This window comes from Monodelphis domestica, chromosome X, assembly GCF_027887165.1.
Source record: "Monodelphis domestica isolate mMonDom1 chromosome X, mMonDom1.pri, whole genome shotgun sequence".
Taxonomy (NCBI): Eukaryota; Metazoa; Chordata; class Mammalia; order Didelphimorphia; family Didelphidae; genus Monodelphis; species Monodelphis domestica.
In genome coordinates, this window is record NC_077235.1 from 35,180,488 (window position 1) to 35,201,585 (window position 21,098).

General features: G+C 42.9%; 1 protein-coding gene across 4 annotated transcripts in view; it reads right to left on the reverse strand.

Annotated features, from left to right (window-relative positions):
• Positions 1–21,098, reverse strand: part of MAMLD1 (mastermind like domain containing 1) — a 133,663-nt gene that overhangs the window by 35,936 nt on the left and 76,629 nt on the right. For all 4 annotated transcript variants that reach the window (XM_007507271.3, XM_007507270.3, XM_056808912.1 and 1 more), the window contains exon 2: positions 12,543–14,276. In XM_007507271.3, the coding sequence (XP_007507333.1) occupies positions 12,543–14,276 (1,734 nt within the window). The remainder of the gene's footprint in view (positions 1–12,542; positions 14,277–21,098) is intronic.

Here is a 21,098-nt window from a genome sequence, read left to right on the forward strand (position 1 = left end):
AGGATTTTCCAGAGGCCTGAAAAGCCTAATAATGCCACTCGGGTTCTCTGGTTCTAGAGGCTGCACTGTCTGTCATTCAAGGCTCTGGCACAAGCTAGTGCCTGGTTGCGGTTCTACCTGGAGCACGGCCACAAGTGATGCTAGGGTTAGAGAGAGCGCAACTGTCCAGTCCGCCAGAATGAAAAATACAGTCCAGACGGCAGCTTAATTCCAATGTTCACTGAGCCCAGAGCCAAAGCCACTGCCCAAAGCTGCACTTTGCAACCTCATTTTGCTCCTTATTGCAATCAATGGAGCAATAAAGGAAGTCATGGGCTATCTCAGGGGGGTTGGGATGTACTTATTCTGCCAAATGGCACATTTCCATAGCAAAACCTAAATGGAGCTTATTAAGGAGCAGCTACCAGCAAAGCGGAAAACAAACACCTACAAGGAAAGCCCTACGTATGTGACAATCTGTGCCCACCAGTGGTTTCGAACCAGTGTTTCTCACATTGTCTTCCACGTGACTCAGAAAGCCTCTGAGAATACCTTGACGATGGCAATGGTTTCCCTCCTAAAATACTGAACATGAAATTATATAGAAAACCTTTTACTGCATGGTAATGGCCGGGCGGGGTATAAAAATGGGCGTGACTCCATTTTAGACCCAAATTTCCCCAAACCCTCCTTTATTCTAGGGGCTACTCTATAATCTTGGGTCCCTCCCAACCAACATTTCTAGGCTGCCAATATCTTTTCAAGACCCAAAGTATGGTTCTGCAGTCCAGTTTGTTTGGGCAATGTTGCTTTCAACCAACCTTATGATTCTTGTTAACATTAGGCAAAGAGCTTATTAAAATACATGGGGAAATGACACGTGCTTACTATCTGTCCTTCAAAACCTGGGAGTTGGACACCAGGCTAATCTGAAGGAAATATGAGAGTTAAAAACATACTCTGGGAAATCCTCTAAGTGGGGACTGAAATGGCTCTGTTGGTATTGGGAATCTTCAGCGTTATTCCAGGGCGATATACGCTAATCTTTCTGGAAATGGGAGAAAACTCAGAAAATTAGTGGCTGGCAATTCCAAGAGGGTCTTTGGGGTTCCCGTATAATTTGCTGCTGTCACTGTTGTGCTTGAAATGGCAGGCAGAGGTCATGGTTTTTCCTTTCAAGGGACAGCTATGAGCCCTGCTATTCCTACTGCTTTCATAACAAGAACAATAAATGGAAGGAATAAAACTGGACGACAGAAGGATGGAGTAAACATAATGAAGATAATTTTGGTCCCCTTTCTGAAAGCAAGACTACTTGTCCAATTATGCCAGAGGAGAGAATGCCCCGATCACACCTAGCCACCTGACAACACCCAAAGGAAGTGGGAGCATTTTACCCTAAGAGTCGATAGTTTTGTGTGTGATCAGAGTTCTGCATGTACATGGAAGAGCGTGATTTCCCTCTAAGATGCAAGGACTGATTGCATTCTGAACGTGAATGTCTTATCAATGATTAGTGTGAGACACTCAAAAAAAAAATCCCAAGGTTTTGAAAAGGAAAGTCTGCACAGTGAGTTACTATCTGAAGAAAATTTGTCATTGCCTCTCGTTCAAAACTAAGGTCTCACAGGACGCCCCTTATTTGTGCCCAAGATTTTAGAACTTAACTCTCAGCCATCATCCCTGAAAGTGCACTGGCCCCAGAAGGCCCCACTTTCCACAGCAAGCCGGTCACTTGCGAATGGCAGCTCCCTAGCGCCATTTGGCTGGCTCTTGTATGAATCAGTAAACTGTGAATCATCCTCATGTTTCCAGCCTCCCAGATGCACTAGAGAAGCCTTGAAACAAGTTTGGTGTCTCATCTCATTCAGACACTGAGACAATATCAGTTCCTGTTTACAGCTACTGCTTTGTTCCCCCACCCACACATAGAAATTTCTCCAAAATGACCAGAAAGAAAAAGAAATTGAGTTCATTTTTTTTTACCAGGAAAGTTATTTCTAGGTATTAAAAACCTACAGTAAGCCATGTCATGCATCTTTCACTGAAGCCTTAAAAAGTATAAATGAAGGAAAACTCCAAGGGTGTCCATGATGGAACAACTGTGCCTGCCTTTATATAAGACTCTCATCTCTGGCTACCCAAGGTAGCGAGTTTCTCCTCCACTTTCATACGTGACAACAGAATGTTGTTAATTAGAAAGGGATTAATCAGTGATTAAAATGTTTTCGAAGCACTAAAAATAGAAAGACATGTTTGAGCCCTCTTTCTTTTCCCATGTTCCACAGCTTATCTTTGAAAGGGTTGCTGAAGAACGGCCAAGGGCCATTCCCATTCAGGAGTAGCTGATGCTATAAAGCCTCCTTTTCACAGCTTGGCTACCTGGTCACCTTTGTTAACAAAATGGCAAACCAGGAGACAGACTTTATTTCTTGGCCTTCCGAATGAGCTGGTTTGACGATCTCGGGACCTTTGGTAAAGGAACCGACTGTCTGTACTGAGCTCTCCCAGAGTTGCTGCTGCTGAAGGGATACGTGTTCCTTCCTATTCAGTTCTTCCACTTAGAAGAGGTGATAGAAGACTTTTGTGGCCCATTAGTAATAGGTAAGAAAACAACTTAGACCTTTCCAATGGATTGCCCATTTATGTCTTAAAGTGGCAAGTCAGCCTACTATTTGTTGGATGAAGGGTTAAGATGGCAGTCAGCACAGTTAAGCCTGATTGAACCAGATAATAATGATGGTAGCAGTGATGGAGAATGACCATCTTACATTTAATTTTTTTTTTGTAAACCCTTACCTTCCGTCTTAGAATCAATACTATGTATTGGTTCCAAGGCAGAAGAGCAGTAAGAGTTGGGCAATGGGGGTTAAGTGACTTGCCCAAGGTCACGAAAGTGTCTGAGACCAGATTTGAACCTAGATCCTTCTGTCTCTAGGCCTAGCTCTCAATCCACTGAGCTACCCAGATTGCCCCCCCCCCCATATCTTATATTTAATATGGCATTACCCACACAACAATCCCAAGAGGTTGGCTGTGCAAGTGATATTATCTCCATTCTGCAGTTGAGGAAAATGAAGCTCAAAGACTAGGGAGATTTAATCCCAGTCACAGAACTATTAAGTGTTGGAGCTGCCATTTAAACGCAGGTTCATTGATCTTTCCATGATACTGTAGAAAAATTTCTCAATTCTATACTTTGCCATTGTAGACACAACTAAATTTGGGTTTGAAATTCCTTTCCTTTTCAAAAATATTTTTTTTCAGCCTATACTGTGCTTCATGAAAAGGAAATTTAACATGAAATCTTTGGTAAACGGAGGAGATGATACACAAAACAACAGTAGAAAAGTGGCTTTCCATGGGAGAAGCACCAATTCCAAAAGAGCCAAGCTCTCTGAAGGCAGGGACTGCTTTTTGTTTGTGTCTTTCTGTCCTCCATGACTTGCACCTACGAGTTGAATTGAACTGAATTAAGAGGGGAAGAAGGGTTGTGTTTTTTGCAGTGCATTTCAAGTAATAGACAGAAAATACTGGCATCTGTGAGCATGCCTAGCCACAGAGAAAGCCCTGGCTGGGGAAGTCCCTTGCTAGTTCTACACTGCTTTCAGCTTTAAAAAATCTCACTGCTTTTGATGTGGGGAAATGACATGATCTGGCCTCTTGGTGCACAAAAAAAGCATACCTCATTGCGGGCAAAAAATAAAATAAAATAAAGACTCAGGCAAACATAGGATGTTATTTCTAATTTGCATCAGAAAGAGGAAGGTCTTCTATTGAAGAGATTGAACACTAAGCAATATTGATATGGGAGAAAGGTCACACTGGCTTAGGAGTCAGAAGATCTGTGTTCTGGTCTTGGCTCCGTTGTTAACTAGCTGTTTGACCTTGGGCAAATTCCTTTCCCTTTCTATGGGCCTTGGTCTCCTCCTCTGGGAAAAGGGGGCTTAGATTATTTGATTTAGTGCAGTAAATTAGAAAGAATGCTGGATTTAGAAACAGAAAACCTGGTTCTACCACTTATCACATGTATGACTTTTGGCAAGTTATTTAACATCTCTGGGCCTCAGTTTTTGAATCTGTACACTGGGGACCTTTATGGTCCTGTCAAGCTTTAAAATCTGTGCTCTCCCATCTCTCTCACATGTCCTTATTAATTTACATGTTGCATTTCTTGTTAAGCTGTGAGAGCTCCTTCGGGCAGGGACTGATTTTGCTTTTCTTTGTAGCTCCAACACTTAGCACAGAGCCTGGCACATAGTAAATAGGTGCTTAATAAATACCTATTGATGAATAGTAAGTATTTAAGAAATGCTTGTTGACTGACTCATCTGATGATCTCTAAGCTCTGTTCTGGCTCCAAAATTCTAGGAGTCTATTTCACTCTGAGCTTCCCCCTTCCAATTAAAAAAGATTCACAATGGGATAAATGAAAGTATCGACTCTATTACATAGTTGGCAAATCAGCTGAGGGAGCATTTCACCCCAAGAGGTGGTATAGGTTACAATCCTGAATGGGTATAAGAAGGGTTAAGATGACTAGATATTGCTAGATGGCATTAAATGAAGAAGGCTGGCAGGATTTTAATTTTCTTTGGTTTTACCAGTTATGGATCAGAATTCTGGAGGTTTAAGCCATGCTCTTATGGACTACCTCTCTTGGTTCTGACTTTCAGAGACAGAAATAGAGGCTGGATGGCAATGCAATTGAGTGTGAGTACTCTTTTCCCTAAATGGTTCTCAAAATTAGAGGAGCATTTACTGTTATTATAGATTCTCGCCCTACCCTCTAAACTTATTAGGATTATAAAATCAACATCAACCTATTTATTGGCGCTGGACTTTTACATTTGCTGCAGTCACAGATTCACCTCTGCCCACCTCCCGGACTCGATTTTTGAGAACAGCAGGGCTACAAGTTTCAATGGTTTTGCCATCTCATTGAGATGGGTATGGAGAGCAAACCATTCATGCCTTTTCATTTTGTGCAATTCTTGTCTATGTTCTTTTGTGAATTCTCCCTAATGGAGCTAACTAACATGCTGGAGGACTTCCTCTCGGTCTCGGGATATTTTGTGGAGACCAATTCAACAGTCTAGCTGCCCATCTGTCAGCCCTCGATCTCCCTTCATAATGTGATTGACTCATCTCATTTTCCAGTATGTATATATGTGTGTGTGTGTGTGTGTGTGTGTGTGTGTGTGTGTGTGTGTGTGTGTGTGTGTTCATAAGGAAATGCCAGAGGAAATGACTTGTTTTGGGACACAAAGCATGTATCAGATGTAGGACTTGAACTCGCATCTTTCTGACTCTTCTTGAAGTCCTATTTCTAGTCACCATGCTGTTCCCATTCTTCTGTTGTACATCTCCACAATATGAAAACAAAATTTTTGTTAACTTTGAAGTATGTATGTTATTATGAAAGGCCTAATTCTGGATCGGGACAGCTAGGTGGCGCAGTGGATAGAGTGCCAGCTTGGAGTGAGGAAGACTCTCACCTTTCTGAGTTCAAAATCTGACTTCAGACACTTACTAGCTGTATGGCCCTGGGCAAGTCACTTCATTCTGTTGGCCTCAGTTTCCTCATCTGGAAAATGAGCAGGGGAAGAAAATGGCCAACTACTTCAGTATCTTTGCTAAGAAAATCCCAAAAGAGGTCACTTAGAGTCAGATATGACTGAAAACAAGTGAACAACAACAATGAATTTCGGACCCTTTTCTTCCCAACTTAAATAAGTTTCATCACAGATTTTCAGAATACCAAAGAACCCAAGGGGAGATTTCAGAATATGGTTGGATTCTAGTTGATGCTTTAACAAGTTCATTAAAACTTTCTCTTTAAAAATGAAATGAAGGGGGCAGCTGGGTGGCTCAGTGGATTGAGAGTCAGGCCTAGAGACGGGAGGTCCTGGGTTCAAATCTGGCCCCAGACACTTCCCAGTTATGTGACTCTGGGCAAGTCACTTGACCCCCATTGCCTAGCCCTTACCACTCTTCTGCCTTGGAGCCAATATACAATACTGTCTCCAAGACGGAAGGTAAGGGTTAAAAAAAAATGAAATGAAAACTCTCTGCCTAGTCACATTAGACCTTTAAGGTTTATAAAGTTCTTTCTCTGGAACAGGTAATAGCCAAATATTATTATTCACATGTTACACATGAGGAAACTGAGATCCAGGCAGGAGCTAAGAAAGCATCGGAGCTAAAAAGCAAACTCAGGTTGAGTAACCCTCTCTATTCCCATGCTGCTTCTAGATTTTTCTCTAGGTCTCTGCTTAGATTATCCTATTATCTCTCCTTCTTTTCCCATCGGGAATAAGGATGGTTTTTCCATTCCCATTTTCGGCTTTAGCATAACGGCTGATGACAGCTCCAAAAGTGTCCAGACAATGCAAAATGGCTTTAGATGTCAACACTTCACCTCGTTCTTTTTTTGTCCAAGCAGGAAAAAAAAGAGAGATTGGAGTTTAAAAGGTTAACATTTGACTTCCAGACCCATCTTAAATTCCCACTTGAAAAAGTAAGATGGCTTTGAAGTAAAGGATCACTAATGTCTCTCTGATAGCAAAAACAAAACAAAACTCTAAACTAAAAAATAAGATATCAGATTCTTAGCCAAACTAGTCCTTTCAAAGGCTGCATTTCCCAAGTCCGGCAGTCCATAGAGCTGCGTTTCCTGACAATTCAGGAGAGCTACCATTTTTTTTTTCAACCCTGACACATTTGCGTCTGAGTTTCCAAAGAATCAAATGATCAAATGAGATATTGGTAAAGTATGGTGCCTGGCACATCGGAAACACTATAGAAACGCTCGTTAGTATGATTATTAATTAAGTAGTCCTTCCTCCATCCCTCCCAAAGCCCCCATTGAGGACGGACAAATTAGTGTAAATATAAATATAAAGAACCAGTCCCTGGGAAGATGTTTTTGCATCTGGAAGGCCAGATATCTAGAGGTCAAAGCCCAGGTTCAGCCTTAGTGCTTTTTCTAAGGCAGATTTCTCACTAGCACCCTTTATTCTGGGAGAAAGGCATTTAATTAGCTGAAGGGCTTGGTGCTCTGCCTTCAAAAGCTTGCTCCTCATCCATTCCCTCAAAGGTCTCTGCTCTGACATTATGCTATTATCAGCATTAGCCTTTGAAATCAAATCTGCTTTTTTTTCCCCTCCAGGGAATTAGAAGGTACAATTTTTTTAAACCACATTTTTTCTTGCTCCCACCAAAAATAAACAGCCCCAAAGAGACAAAGAAACATGGCGAGACGGGGAAAGCGTTCCCAGGGGCTCCTCGAACTGGTCCAATGTCTTGAGTGGGAAGCTAACTTGGATAAAATATTATTTGCTGGTTTTCAAATAGAGCTCTTTTGAGAACAGAGAAAAGCCCACGTGAGGTCTCTACAGACTGACTTTTGAACCAAGAAAGGGGATTCTCTTCATATTAACTAAGCCGCTTTTTAAAAAATCATTTTCCTCTTCAGTAGAAGGTCATGGTATGAGGGTAAGAAAAGTCAATTTGTAACATTAATTAAGATAACATTGATTCAAGCTGATAGTCTGCTAGGTGAAGGAAGCCTAAATCAAGACAACAAAAAGAAAGCCAGGTTTCCCTTATAATTCCCTTCAGGGAGAAAATAAAACCCATGAGTTTTGAGAGGCCCCAAAGGATCCATTGACTCGCCCAGCTCAGCCTGGGTCTAAGCAATGTCTCAACCATCATTTGAAAAGTAAAAAATCCAGTTGATCGACCAATGACTTGGTCCATAGAACATTAGGCAAATGCGATTGAACTTGATTATTTATTTAGTTCGTTTTTTAAAATCCTTATTATGTATTGGTTCTAAGGCAGAACAGTAAGGGCTAAGAAATGGGGATTAAGGGACTTGCTCAGGGTCATATAGCTAGGAAGTGTCTGAGGCCAGACTGGAACCCAGGACCTCCCCTGTCCCTAGGCCTGGCTCTCAACCTACTGAACCACCAATCTGCCTCCTGAACTTTATTTTAAAAAACTTATTGAACTGACTGACAACCTTATGAATGCTTTCCTCTGTGAATTAAATGATGTCCTTTCAGAGAATCATTACCTGGTCAGAGATCTGAGCAGTTAGAAAAAGCTCTCAGTTATCATTTTTACATTTTTACAGATAGGGAAACGGAGGCCTAGAGAGGGGGAAATGACTTTTCTAAGGTTTTTTCCTTTGCTTCCTATTAGCAACCTCACCCTGGGCCATCATTGAATTGATCGATAGACATTTATCAGGCATTTACTATCTGCCACATATTGCCAATGATACAAATGCAAAAATATACTTCTCTTTGGGGCATAAGGGCAGCTTCTCTGGCCCTTGAGGAGCTTACAGTCTAGCCAGGGAAGACAACATGTGCATATCCAGGTATATTGAGGGAAAAAACCAGACACCGGGTCATTCTGGTCAGGAAGACAGGGGCAGCTGAAAAGCCACCTTCCTTCATTTTCTTTCACATTTGGAACACATGCCTATTCTTGAACTTTCACCTCCTCCCCTTCAGAAATCCCACCATGGCTGAAGAAGCAAAACCAGCTGGGCCAAATTTGTGACTGCTTGTGCCCAACTTCCTTTTCAGTTGAAAGGAGCAGCAAGAGGTACGGGTGAGCAGCTGGGGACAGGATTTGCCCTTCCTCTGCTTATTTTTTCTGACCATGAGCCCTGCCAATCGTGTTAGGTGTCAGCAGGGGTGCACCCAGCCAGGAGAATGGTGTTTACTGGAAGATTTGAAATAACAGGTGGCCCGGAGGAATTTTTACTATATCCCGCCAAACTATTTCCAATGCTCAGGGAATCCAAAAAAGAGTTCCAGGTTTTTAAATTATTGCCTGGCCTTCCCTTCTTCCCCTCAAATAAAAATTACAGTGTACAGGTAAATCATCATTAGATCTAATCCTGCTTTGACATCTTCCTCCAGAGTGTACATTCTTGGAAGTGATATTAACACTAAGACCCTTTACGATATCCCACAATCCAGGCTGGGCCTGTGAGAACAGTTGCCAACGTTTTCTCCATAAGAAGGAAAGGGTTTGGGGAAAGGTGAAGACTAGAGGCTCTTTGGGTCTACCAGTTATCTAGCCAATGGGGGGTTTGTGTGACGGACTCATTGAAAGGGATGTGATTATTTTAGTTACCCAAGATGTAAAGGTGTAACACCCCCCCCCCCCCCCCGCCTTCATTCTATGGTGATTTCATTCTGCCTCTCCTTTTTTTAAACCAGTTAAAAACTCAAATGCTCCATCCTCAGGTCAGTTACATAGCAACTAGACTACCCATTCTCTTCTCCTTCAGTCCTTCAAAGATCAGATCTCATACCTTTGGGTTCTTTTTCCAACTGACCACTACCCATATTTCTTCTTTCCAACAAAGCTTCACCTTTCTCTTTACTTTGGAGGAAAAAGGAATGGAGGCATTCCACGGCATACTTAATGGATGACTATATTCACACAGGTATATATACACATACGAGCACACATACACACAGGAGCTTGACTTCTGAACCCCTCCCCCCAACAATATTTAGGATAGCATTTATTTCCTTTGGGGTCTCTGTATTTTTGTCCTTGAGCAATTGTAACTCTTAATTAGTGGTTGCCATTTACAAAATCCAAGATGGTGCTTCTTAATTCTGCATTTGCAACATCATGGGTGTCGCCAGTCCTCTGGGGGGATGAGGTGGTAGAGAAAGGGTGTCATAAAAGTCTGAAACCAAACTGAATTATATTTAACTTTGATGAAAAGAATGAATGTATATATATATATATATATATATATATATACAACTACATACATATATGTATGTGACATATATGTATATATGCCTTTAGCTCTCAGGGACAGAGCCAGTGGGTTTCATAAGAGTCAGACAAACAAGGACAGGGTCTGACAGCTCTTCACAGGATAGAAACTACTGCTTAGACTAAGTCCCTGTTTTTCTTTACCTATTAAGCACAGGCGAGACTGTCTCGGACTTCTTTTTTTGAGTGACTTCATTTAAATCAATCACCTGATGAGAAAGTAAAATTCCCTTAAGACCTGATGTCCTCATTCTACAGAGAAAGATGGACTACTGTACACAGCTGGAATATTCATTTATGTCAAACATGTTCCTTCCCAGGGATTTGCTTTCTATTTTTCCATTCAGAATCTACTCTGAGAAATGATGGTACAGATTTAAACAAATGCTCAGCCTTTCAACAGTGCCTGTCATTCACAGGTAGCTCAAGGAGCTGTAATCGCCGAGAAGGAAGGCCCTTTGGTGTGTAATGACTGTTATGTAAGTTTGGGCTTGTAAAATCAATGAAACACTGGGAATTATCTGACTGGAAATGAGAAACATGCAAAATCTATAATCATGCCTCAACTACCCTTATCTTAGCCAGTTTCTTCCAATTTGCCTTGAATTCTCTCTCTTAACCCCCCCGCCCTGTCTGTCTCTCTCTCAGTCTCTGTGTCTGTCTGTCTCCTCTCTTTTCCTTTTGGAAGAGCTGCCAGGACCAAGTATTGAAGCCTCAGAAGTTACGTGGGGGAATACCATCATCTAGAAGTCTAGAAGCCTGGCCAGTTAACAGGGGATGTTGGCATGCCGTGACAGGAATTCTTGGTACTTCTTGACCATGAGGATAATACTCTCAGTACAGAGGTGGTAATGGGAGGAATAAGTCAGTCAGTTGACAAGCATTTAGTAGGGATATAAATAAGGGGAAAGCCTCAGGGGTCTGGTGGAATGGCAATGGCAATTTTACTCTTTCTCCCCTGCTTAGAGTCCTCTAAGCAAGGGCAGGGCCTGCAACAGGAGAGGCTAGGAGAAGAATTCATTGGCGATGCAATGCATGGAATAGGCACCGAATAAATGCTCTTTAGGTTGGGTTCTGCAATGGCCACCTCATGCAACTCCACACTAGCGTGACACAAAATAGAATCCGGGGCTATCTTGGTCAACCCAGCAATTCTCTGCCCCTCTAACCCCCATAAAGAGCATTGACGTCTAAGTCAGACGCAGCAGCTTACCTTGATCTGAGATGGAGGTGGAAGGTCACACCCTTGGAAGGAGGGGTTAGGATCTAGTCCGTCTGTTAGAAATGTTATGCATTTAAAACTATAATCCTGAGAAGGGCCCTATAGACTTTCCCAGAATGACTTACTTGGGAGTCCAGGACACACAGCACAAGCTAGAACCCTGGCCTAGATGGTCTTGAAGTCCCCATGTTGTCCACCAAAGAGACAGCAGGGAAGAGTCACTGTCTTTAGTGAGGAAGACCCAAGGCTAATTTCTGGTAAGGTTACCCTTGGTAGACCCCTTGGGGAACTGGGATGACCCTGAGTTCTCAAAGGCTCCATCAATGAAGTCTAAGTTCTTGCAGGTCTTAACAAGCCAGAGAGGATTCTGGGACATGTCTATAATAAACCACATGCCTAGTGTCCTACAGCTGGCCTGACTAAGTGCACAGAGAAGGCTGGACATAGAGTAGTAAATTTGCAGGGTCCCCACCATCCAGAAAGACCATGTATTAAAGACCAAGAGGACTTGTAACCTGGAGTTGGTGGAAGGAATTCCCACTCCTAATGAAAGCAGGACTCCTGTTACGATCTTTGGGCCTTCCAGGTTTCTCTGAGCTGTACTCATTCCTCCCTTTCATGCACTCTCCTAGTCTAGCCAAATGGGCTTTCTGACCCCACATTTGACATTCTGTTTCCCATCTCCATTATCTCTGTATTATCTAGTCCTCACATGTGGAAGGCATACTCTCTTCATCTCGGACTCTTAACATCTCCACCAGCCTTTAAAATTCAGCCCACCTCCTACAGGAAGCCTTCTTGGATTCCTCCCACCCCCAACTAACTCTGGGGCTTCATCCCACTACCACGGAAAAATACCTTGTATTTATTTGGTATCTTTCCTAGCTCTTAAAATACTATTTTACCCTTCTAGAACGAAAGCTCCTTGAGGGCAGGCATGGTTTCATTCTTGTCTCCGCATCCCCGACACCTAGCATAGTTTTTGATGCATAACAGAAGCTTCATGAAAGCTTCTCAATGAACTGAACCTCATTTATACCTAAGGGAGTTCTGGTTGTAGGAAGCCGTCGAATGAATGCTTATGGCAGCGGCAATCAAACTTAAATAAATAAGCAAATAGTCATATCCTCTGTTTAAGAAGTGGGAGACAATTTTTTCCTAGTGATGTTATTAGGTTGCGATGAATTAATTGTATTCTTACCCTCAGTCCCCTTGTGCCCCAAAGCACGTGTCAGCTAAAGATAAGGTCTATGCTGAGGGGACGCCTACTTACTCTCTTGTCTGGGAAGTCTCCTTACCTGAATAGGGCCTGAAGCTCTAACCTTGACCACACTAACACTATAAACTAGTCAGATATGCAACTGGTTGGCTTCATTATGCTCTGTCCCATATCAAGCCTGATCTGGGGTAGGGGGGCGGTTCATGAAGCCTGGATGTACCCTCTATACTTAGGCCACCCTGGAAGAAAATGTTGGCCAAACTCAGCAGGCAATCAACCAAAACCAACCCAAGATGCTCTCACCTGTCTAGGTTGAGCAGGCAGAGAGGCAGGGGACAAATGTCGTTGCATCCTCTGCGGTTGCTGCATCATCTGCTGTAGCAGGAACTGGGTATTGTTGGGCTGCTGGGTCGGCAGCTGCTGAGTAGAGGTCTGTGGAGGCTGCTGCAAGTAGTGGAGCAGGGACGGCTGCCCTGAGCTTGCAGACATGGACGCCACCTTCTGGGGGGCTGCCTCCGAGGTGAAGTGAGAAAGGGGCTTGGTGTTGCCAAAAGAAAAGGGCTCCTGACTTCCAGGGCCTTCACTGACCAGCCCAGACTGCAGGCCGCCAGATGCCTGCTGCAGAATCACACTTAGATTCTTCGATGGGTTGTTGGTCATTGTCTTAAAGAGTGGGTTCTGCTGTTGCTGTTGCTGCTGCTGCTGTTGTTGCTGCTGCTGCTGCTGCTGCTGCAGGCCAGCAGGGTTATTGACATTTGACATCAGAGTGCCCTGTGGACTGAATGACTGCTGATGCAGAGCTGGGCTGGAGAGCTTGTCCGGCCGATATGGTGAAGCTGGGTTGTTGGCGGCCATGCTTGAGACCAGGCTGCTCGAAGGACTCTTGATACTGGTAGTAGGGATGGCAGTGGAGGTTAGGCTGGAAAGCATGACGTTAGGAGGGCTGAACTGCTGCTGCTGCTGGCCGAGAATGGGACTGGACAGCATCTCAGAACCAAAGGGCCCAGAGGGACCACCAGTAGAATTGCCACTGACAGACAAATTGGAAAGCAAGGCAGTGGGAGAGGTCTGGAGGCTGCTCCCTGGCAAACTGGTGGACGATATTCCAGACACCATGATGTTCTGGGGGCTGTATGGTTGTTGATGTGGTGAAGACCCTGGTGGGTAAGGTGGAGAAAGACCTGGAGAAGCCATGGTAGACCAGCTGGATGTCGGCATTTGCTGTTTTGTAGAAGATACTTGCTTGCTGGCTGCCAGCGCCTTCAGTTGGTGGGCGTGATGCCAGTGAGGTCCGGACAAGGCGGGTAAGGAGCCAGTTAGCATATTCCGGGGCTGGCACTTGGTCTGGGCCGTCGAAGAAATGGGAGAGGTGGTGGGTTTATTAGGACGGACCGGATAGCTTGCTCCTGCAGAGGAGGGCCGCATCTGAGGTGACCCACTAGTTACTGTCTGACTGCAACTTGGAGAAAAATCCTTATTGGTAACGTGGTTCTCCAAGTGAGACGTCTGAGGAGAAGGCTTTGGAGTGCTCCTCAAGGCTGGTGGGGTGTGAACTATGCCAAGTGGTTCTTCTGGCTTGCTCCCCAGTATATTTTCAAGATCCAGATCATTAGGAGAAGGGTCTGGCATTTTGGTTAACTCCTCCAGGAGATCTTGCAGCTCCTGGTCCACAGTCTGCAGACTGTTCCCTTTTTCATCATAATGAACCATGCTGTCTGGTCCACCCAGTGGCCCTTTTTGTCCAACTTCTGTATTTGGTGGCATGGCAAACGAAGAGCCCATGTCATTGTCATTCATCTGGTTATTTTCAAGTAGGACTGAATGGTCAGCCATGCCAATGGATGAGGAGTTAGGATCCAGAGAGAATGGCGACATCTGTATCTCAGAACATGAGCTACTTGGGTTGGTACTTTGTCCCATAGAAAGAGTAACATCATCAAGGCAAGGTCTCTTAATGTCATGAGGGTAAAGGTCATCAAATGAGCTGCTGTCAGGAAAGTTGTCTCCTTCCAGTTTCCTCTTAATGGATCCCTGTGACTGAAAGAAAAAAGATAATAAATAAGCATTTGGCACAGCCGAGCAGCAAAGGAAATTAGTGAAACAGAGCTCTTCCAACAGAAGCCAGCTGCTGGAATGAGACCTTAAAGGTAAAACAGACCCATCTATCCAGATTCCAACTAGTAGATGCCAAAGCTAGGAAATATTTTCTCGGTTCGTTTCTTTGTCTCTTTTCCTTTTAAATGGTTTTATTACATTTCAGATCAGGCATTAAGCTTCTTATATATTAAGCATGCCAAACAGTTATGCAAAAGGTCTTCTTTGCCCAATTAATAGGAGAGTGCACTGAAACGAGGCATCAATTGGATGATTTGTTGCCAAAGCCAGACATTTAAGAGCTAACTAGGAAAAATCCAAGATATTTTTTGATTCCTTAGAGCCAGTATGTCTGAAATAATCATCCAAGCTACACATTTTCCAATTTTTTTTAAAGTGACATATCAATATGGACATTAAGCTTTCAAACTGTCTCCTTCAAAAATGTTTCCTTGATCACTCCCCATCTCCTGTCTCAGCTTGCTGCTTCTGCCCAGGCTGTCCTCCATGCTTGGCATGTACTTCCTGCTCACCTCATCCTCTTAAAATTTGGGGCTTCCTTTAAAACTAAGCTCAGGTACCATTCCCTACATGAGGCCTTTCTGGCTTTCCCCTCCCCAATCCCCACCTCCTCCCAGATGCTAGTGAGTGCACCCCACCCCTCCTCAAATTATCTTGTATTTTCTCATCCCTAAACAGGAATCCCAACACAGCATCAGCATGTAAACCCTTTGAAGGCAAGGGTCATTGATTTAGTTTTTCTTTGTATCCAGGAGGCCTAGAACAGTGCCCGACACATAGTAGGTACTCAATGAATGCTTGTCATTGAAGTGAATACTTGGGAAAGAGCAAACTACAGGTAAAATCTTTAATTTTGAGGATTCTTAGATGGACATGCTACAAACCCCTTGGATTTTTCCAATAAAAAATGAAGACTCGAGTAATTCAATCCACTTCCATGAGAGATTTGGTCATCTAGACCTCTTGAAAAATGCTACCAGAAAACAATGGTTCTCTCATTGGTTTCATTCCTTATTCTAGGCCAGAACCGTCTTAAATAGAACGTTATGTGGCTCTCGATCTAGTAACCACACCCTGTATATCTATGGGTACAAGTGAATAGGGGCAATGAAGAGGGGGATAGGCCACCTGTGTCCTAATTCATCAGTACAGGAAAGGAGGAGAGAGAATTCGAAATGGATTTAAACACCAAGAAGGTCCGGGGGCTCCGAATAGATGGGTTTTCTCTTGAACGGATCTTTGGACAACTTTGGCAGTCTTACAAGGAAACGTGAGGTTGACCTAATGATCCCTGATGCTTAGACATTCTTCTTTTCTGACTAGCTTGTATTTAAAGCTGAACTCACAGCATGGATACGGTACACTTGCAAACAATAGAGAAGGCAGGCAGCAGTCCTCCTTGTGTGTCTAATTTGGGCTTAGAGTTCTAAATGATCACCTGTTCACTTAATATATGTTTATTGACTGCCTGACTGACTTGTATGTGGATAGTTCCCAGGCACAGTTCACGAGCAGCTGGGTCTAGATCCCAGGTCACGAAGTTCTAGCCTTCCCACTCCTACCTGTTCTTACAGCTTCAAGGAAAAGTATATCTTTCCCTTCTAAACACACACACACACACACACACACACACACGCACACGCACACGCACACACACACATACACACACAAACACCCAAGGAGAGGCAGCATTTGGTTTCATTCCAGAAATGGCTGCTTAGGGTTTTCCCTAAACCTATAATACCTATGAAGGATAGGAAGCACTCACGGAAGAGACTGCCAATCCAGGACAAAGGGGACTGAAACATCTCCAAGTTCTCTGTGAGAAGAACTACTGCCAGCTAGCAGGAGGAGAGAAGGTGTTTGTTCTGTGCAAAGAGTTCTGCAATAAAGAGCTTTACTGAAGATAGAGAAGACCAGGCTAGTCACACAAGCAAAGGCTTCTGGGGCCTTGGAGCCAGACAGTAGTTAAAAGCTGGGGAAGGGGCAATAGAATGGGAGCAAGAAACAGGACAATGGGGTGGAAATGGGTACCATCCACCATTCTCTCTCACTTCCTATCCCAGCCCATATGGTCTTGGAGTCTGCTCAGGAACAGGAGAATCCAATCTAGAACCCAGGAAGTACTGCCTTATTTATTCCTTTCTAAAAGCAAGAGGACCCTCAGATAAATAAACATGTTGATCATGACTAGAAATTTGGAACTCAAGAAAGCAGATTTGATGACGTGCTCCAGTGGAGGGAAGGTAACAGAGTTTGTAATCACTCCTCATTTGATCCCTTTGATACAAATTTTGAATGCCATTTGGGTTCTCAACAGACAAGGAGGAGGAGCCTTTGGAGCCTTTTGCAAGAGATTGTATGTGTGCGCGCACGTGCGCGTGTTTCTTCCATTTGTAGCAGGACAGAGGAAATACAACAGGTATTCTCTCTGACATGGATCATCGTGCCCTGGGATACATCTAAGGTATGGGTATGAAACGCTCAGATTTGGAATGCTCCAAATAGTGGGGCAAAAAAGATGATTGAATTCTTTTGTGGTAATTATAGCCCTGGATCTAGGGTTACCTGACTGTCCCTGGGGGTTCGAATGTAGGCCCTATAGTGGCAGAAGTTTTAGGCTATAGTGGGGTTCTTTTCCAGGCTTGCAATCCAAGTCATCTTTGATTGTATTTACAAATTGATTAGAAGCCAATGCATTATTTCCAATTTGATGGTGAGGGTCTGCAATTGCTAGTCATAAAACATGGAGCCTAGCAGTATAGTTCGAGTGCCAACCAACATTAAACAAAGCTTAAGTAAAGGAAGATTATGGAGAAAGCCAAGAAAGAAAGGACAAAAGAAAACCTAACACTTAGCTTCGGCCTTTCATGCTAAGCATGGATAGGACCAGCAGACCAATTACAAATACATTTTTCTCTCCAAAAAAAAGGTTTCAATGTTTCCTTCTCTGCTGTCACATGATCTGTGGCTCATTTACAAGCCATGATGTTCTTATGCTCTCTTTTCCAGAAGTTGGCCACATTCTTTTCTCCAATCTCCCCAGCTCCATGCAGAGGTCCTCAAAGGTCAAAAGAGGGACATCTACGTGGCGGTTCAGACAAGAACAGGATTGAGAATTGCATAAAGATGCTGGCCATTTTAGGTCATCTGTTTGTAACTGCTGCAAACTCTTCACTGTTCTCATTTGACTTCCAAAATCAGCAGTACGAGATTCTGGGTCAACTAAACTCCATCTGTTGTTTTTGGCAGGTCCTTAATCAACCAATCCTAGGTACTTCTAGATCAGGGGTTCTTGGGGACTGCCGATAGATTTCAGGGGGCCTATGAATTTAGAGGGGAAAATGCAGCTTTATTTTCACTAATCTCTAGTTGGAATTTAGTATTACCTTCAATGATTAAAAAAACACTTTATCCTATGAAGTGGTCCACAGGCTTCACTGGCCAGTCAAAGGGTTAAGAACTGTTCTAGACAAATCTCTGGTGTTAACCTAGACCATATTTCTCAGCCTCTATCTTCAGCAATGGTAAGTCATGAGCACTAGTGACCAGAATCTTGCTTGGAACTCTTTATCCTAACAGTTCCTCAGGCGATATGGGTGGAAATTACAGATCGTTAGATTTAGGTTTACTATAATGAAATGCATCCTATGAATTAGGGTTTTCTACAATTCACATAAGACTAAGTGTGATTCAGTGGTAAGAACACTGAGTTTGGAGTCTCAATTTCTAGCTCTGCTGCTTACTATCTCTGATATCTCTGGACATGTTTTCCCATCTATAAAATGGAAGGCTTGGTTACTAGGTGATATCAAAGGAGACTTTCCAGTTCTAGAGCTTGTGAAACCACCAGGAGATGCATTGCCTTGAGAGACAGAGAGTCTTCAACATTGCAAGTCATCCACTGGATGATCATTTTTCAGGGATATGTAGGCAGGATTGGTCCTCCTGGAAAGAATTGGACTAGGTAATCTTTGAGGTCCCTTTTAGCAATGAGAATTCCTTTGCTAGTCTACATAATTTTCACATCTGTCTCTCCCTCCCCTCTTGTCTTAGTTCCAATAATGAAACCAATACAAAATAGATCCTAGACTATTAGAGCTAAAAGGAACCTTAGAGATTCAGTGGACAACTCTTGTCATTTCTTTCCCCATAACAGCTCTCACTTTCCTTCCCTTCACTCATACAAGTGCCACTCTAGTTCATGCCCTTATCACCTCTTGCCTGTATGATCAAAAGATACTTGTAATTGGTCTTCCTGCTTTGAATTTCTCCCCACTCCAATCCGTTCTTCATTCCACTACCAAAGTGTTTTTCCTAAGGCATAGGCTACAATACCCTTCCTTATTCAGTAACCTCCAGTGACTTCCAGAGTCAAATATATCTATGTATTTATCTATGTATCTATCTGTCTTTGTATCTATCTATACATCCATGTATCTATCTATCTATATATCAATCTATCTATGTATCTATCTATGTATCCATCTATCTCTCTATCCATCTCTCTCTCTATCTCTCTATCCATCTGTCTGTCTGTCTATCTATCTATCTGTCTGTCTGTCTATCTATCTATCTATCTGTCTGTCTCTCTCTATCCATCTATCCCTCTATCCATCTATCTGTCTGTCTGTCTATCTATCCATCTATCTCTCTCTCTCTATCTCTCTATCCATCTGTCTGTCTGTCTATCTATCTATCTATCTATCTATCTATCTATCTATCTGTCTGTCTCTCTCTATCCATCTATCTCTCCATCTCTCTCTCTCTATCCATCTATCCCTCTATCCATCTATCCGTCTGTCTGTCTATCTATCTATCCATCTATCTCTCTATCCATCTATCTGTCTGTCTATCTATCTATCTATCTATCTATCTATCTATCTATCTATCTATCTATCCATTTCTCTCTATCCATCTAGCTCTCTATCCATCTATCTGTCTGTCTCTCTCTCTCTATCCATCTCTCTCTATCCATCTAGCTCTCTATCCATCTATCTCTCTATCCATCTATCTCTCTGTCTGTCTATCTATCTCTCTATCCATCTATCTCTCTATCCATCTATCTGTCTGTCTATCTCTCTCTCTCTCTCTATCTATCTATCCATCTATCTGTCTATCTCTCTCTATCCATCTATCTCTCTATCCATCTCTTTCTCTCTATCTATCCATCTGTCTATCTCTCTCTCTATCCATCTATCTCTCTCTCTCCATCTATCTATCTATCTATCTATCTATCTATCTATCTATCTATCTGTCTGTCTGTCTGTCTGTCTGTCTGTCTGTCTGTCTATCTATCTATCTATCTATCCTTCTGCTTGGCATTTATAGCTTTCCACAATCAGATTCATTCTTACCTTTTCAGTCTTTGATACATTCTATTGGCCTCCTTGCTGGTCCTCATCCATGACACTACATTTCCCTTCTCTGTGACTGGAATGCTCTCCCTGCCCTCTTCTTGCATCTTCTCTGTATGCACTTATTCACATATGTAGTGTTTTCCCCCCATTAGACTGTGAGCTCCCTAATAGCTTCTTCTTTGTATCTACAGTGCCAGGTAAACAGTAAGTAGTTAATAAATGACGGATGACTGTCTAGCTCTCTCACATTATAGAGTCGGAAGCTAGGACCCAGAGAGGAGAGTTGGCTTGCCAGAGGTCACACTGTGAATGACAGAACCAGAACTCACACTCACTTTTTTGACTCTCAGTCCAATACTTTTCTATATCCTGTTTTTTTTGGGGGGGGGCACGATTATGTCAATTAGTATTATTTGGAAATGAATGACTTCATACCAACATCAATTTACTACATACAGTAAAAGTTCAAATTCATTCGCAAAAGCAAGAGCAAAGTAGACAAAGCGACCAATGTAATCTCATATGACTTGATAAACAATCATTAAAATTCATTGCAGAGCATGTGATAGCTCTCCCTCCCCTCAAATTATTAGGGAACAAAGACAGTCCTTTTGATCTGGGCCAAGTTCGGCTTTGAACTCAAAATTATTTCTAGTTCACTTTGAAAATATGACAATATGGGAACTCTTCTATGGTTTTAGTCATAGAACGAAAGAAAAGGCAAAGATTTCTTGGGGGTGGTCTGGATCACCAGCGTACAGGCCCAGTTCACAATGCCGGCAAAAAGAAGGGAAAAATCCAGTTTGTTTACATTGCTCTTTCCAAAGAAATCCACTAGATACAGATTATGAACGGTTCATTTTTAACTTCCTATGCTTTGAGGTGTACAGAAAAAGTCCCCAACCAAAACCATTTCCCCATACCTCCTGTTTATATTTTCTGCTGGACGAGGGACAGAATGACAGAGACAAAAATTAAAGAAGCATTCCATTCTGCACAACAGATAGACTTTACTTTGAGCACTGAGGGGTGGGCAGGACAAGCCCTATCAGATTGGTGAAGTGGCTTTTCTCAGGCTTCTAGCTCCCTTTCTTGAAGTTCTTTCTCACCCCGCCCCCGTTCCCCTACCCCCTACTCCAATTTGAGCTGTTTTTCAGGAGTTTTTCCATTTTAGTTAAAAACAAACCATAGCTCATGCTGGAAAGTTAGATGAGAGCCTAATAGATAGGGAGCTGGTTTTGTTGTTTGATGGGGGCAGGGGCTCCATACCCCACACCCAATCCATTATTCTACCTACTTACGGGACTACTCAAAGGCCCTATTTGGGAACACATTTCCAGGGCCAGTACTAGGTCTACTTGGAATTCCACAGAGCCAATTCCAG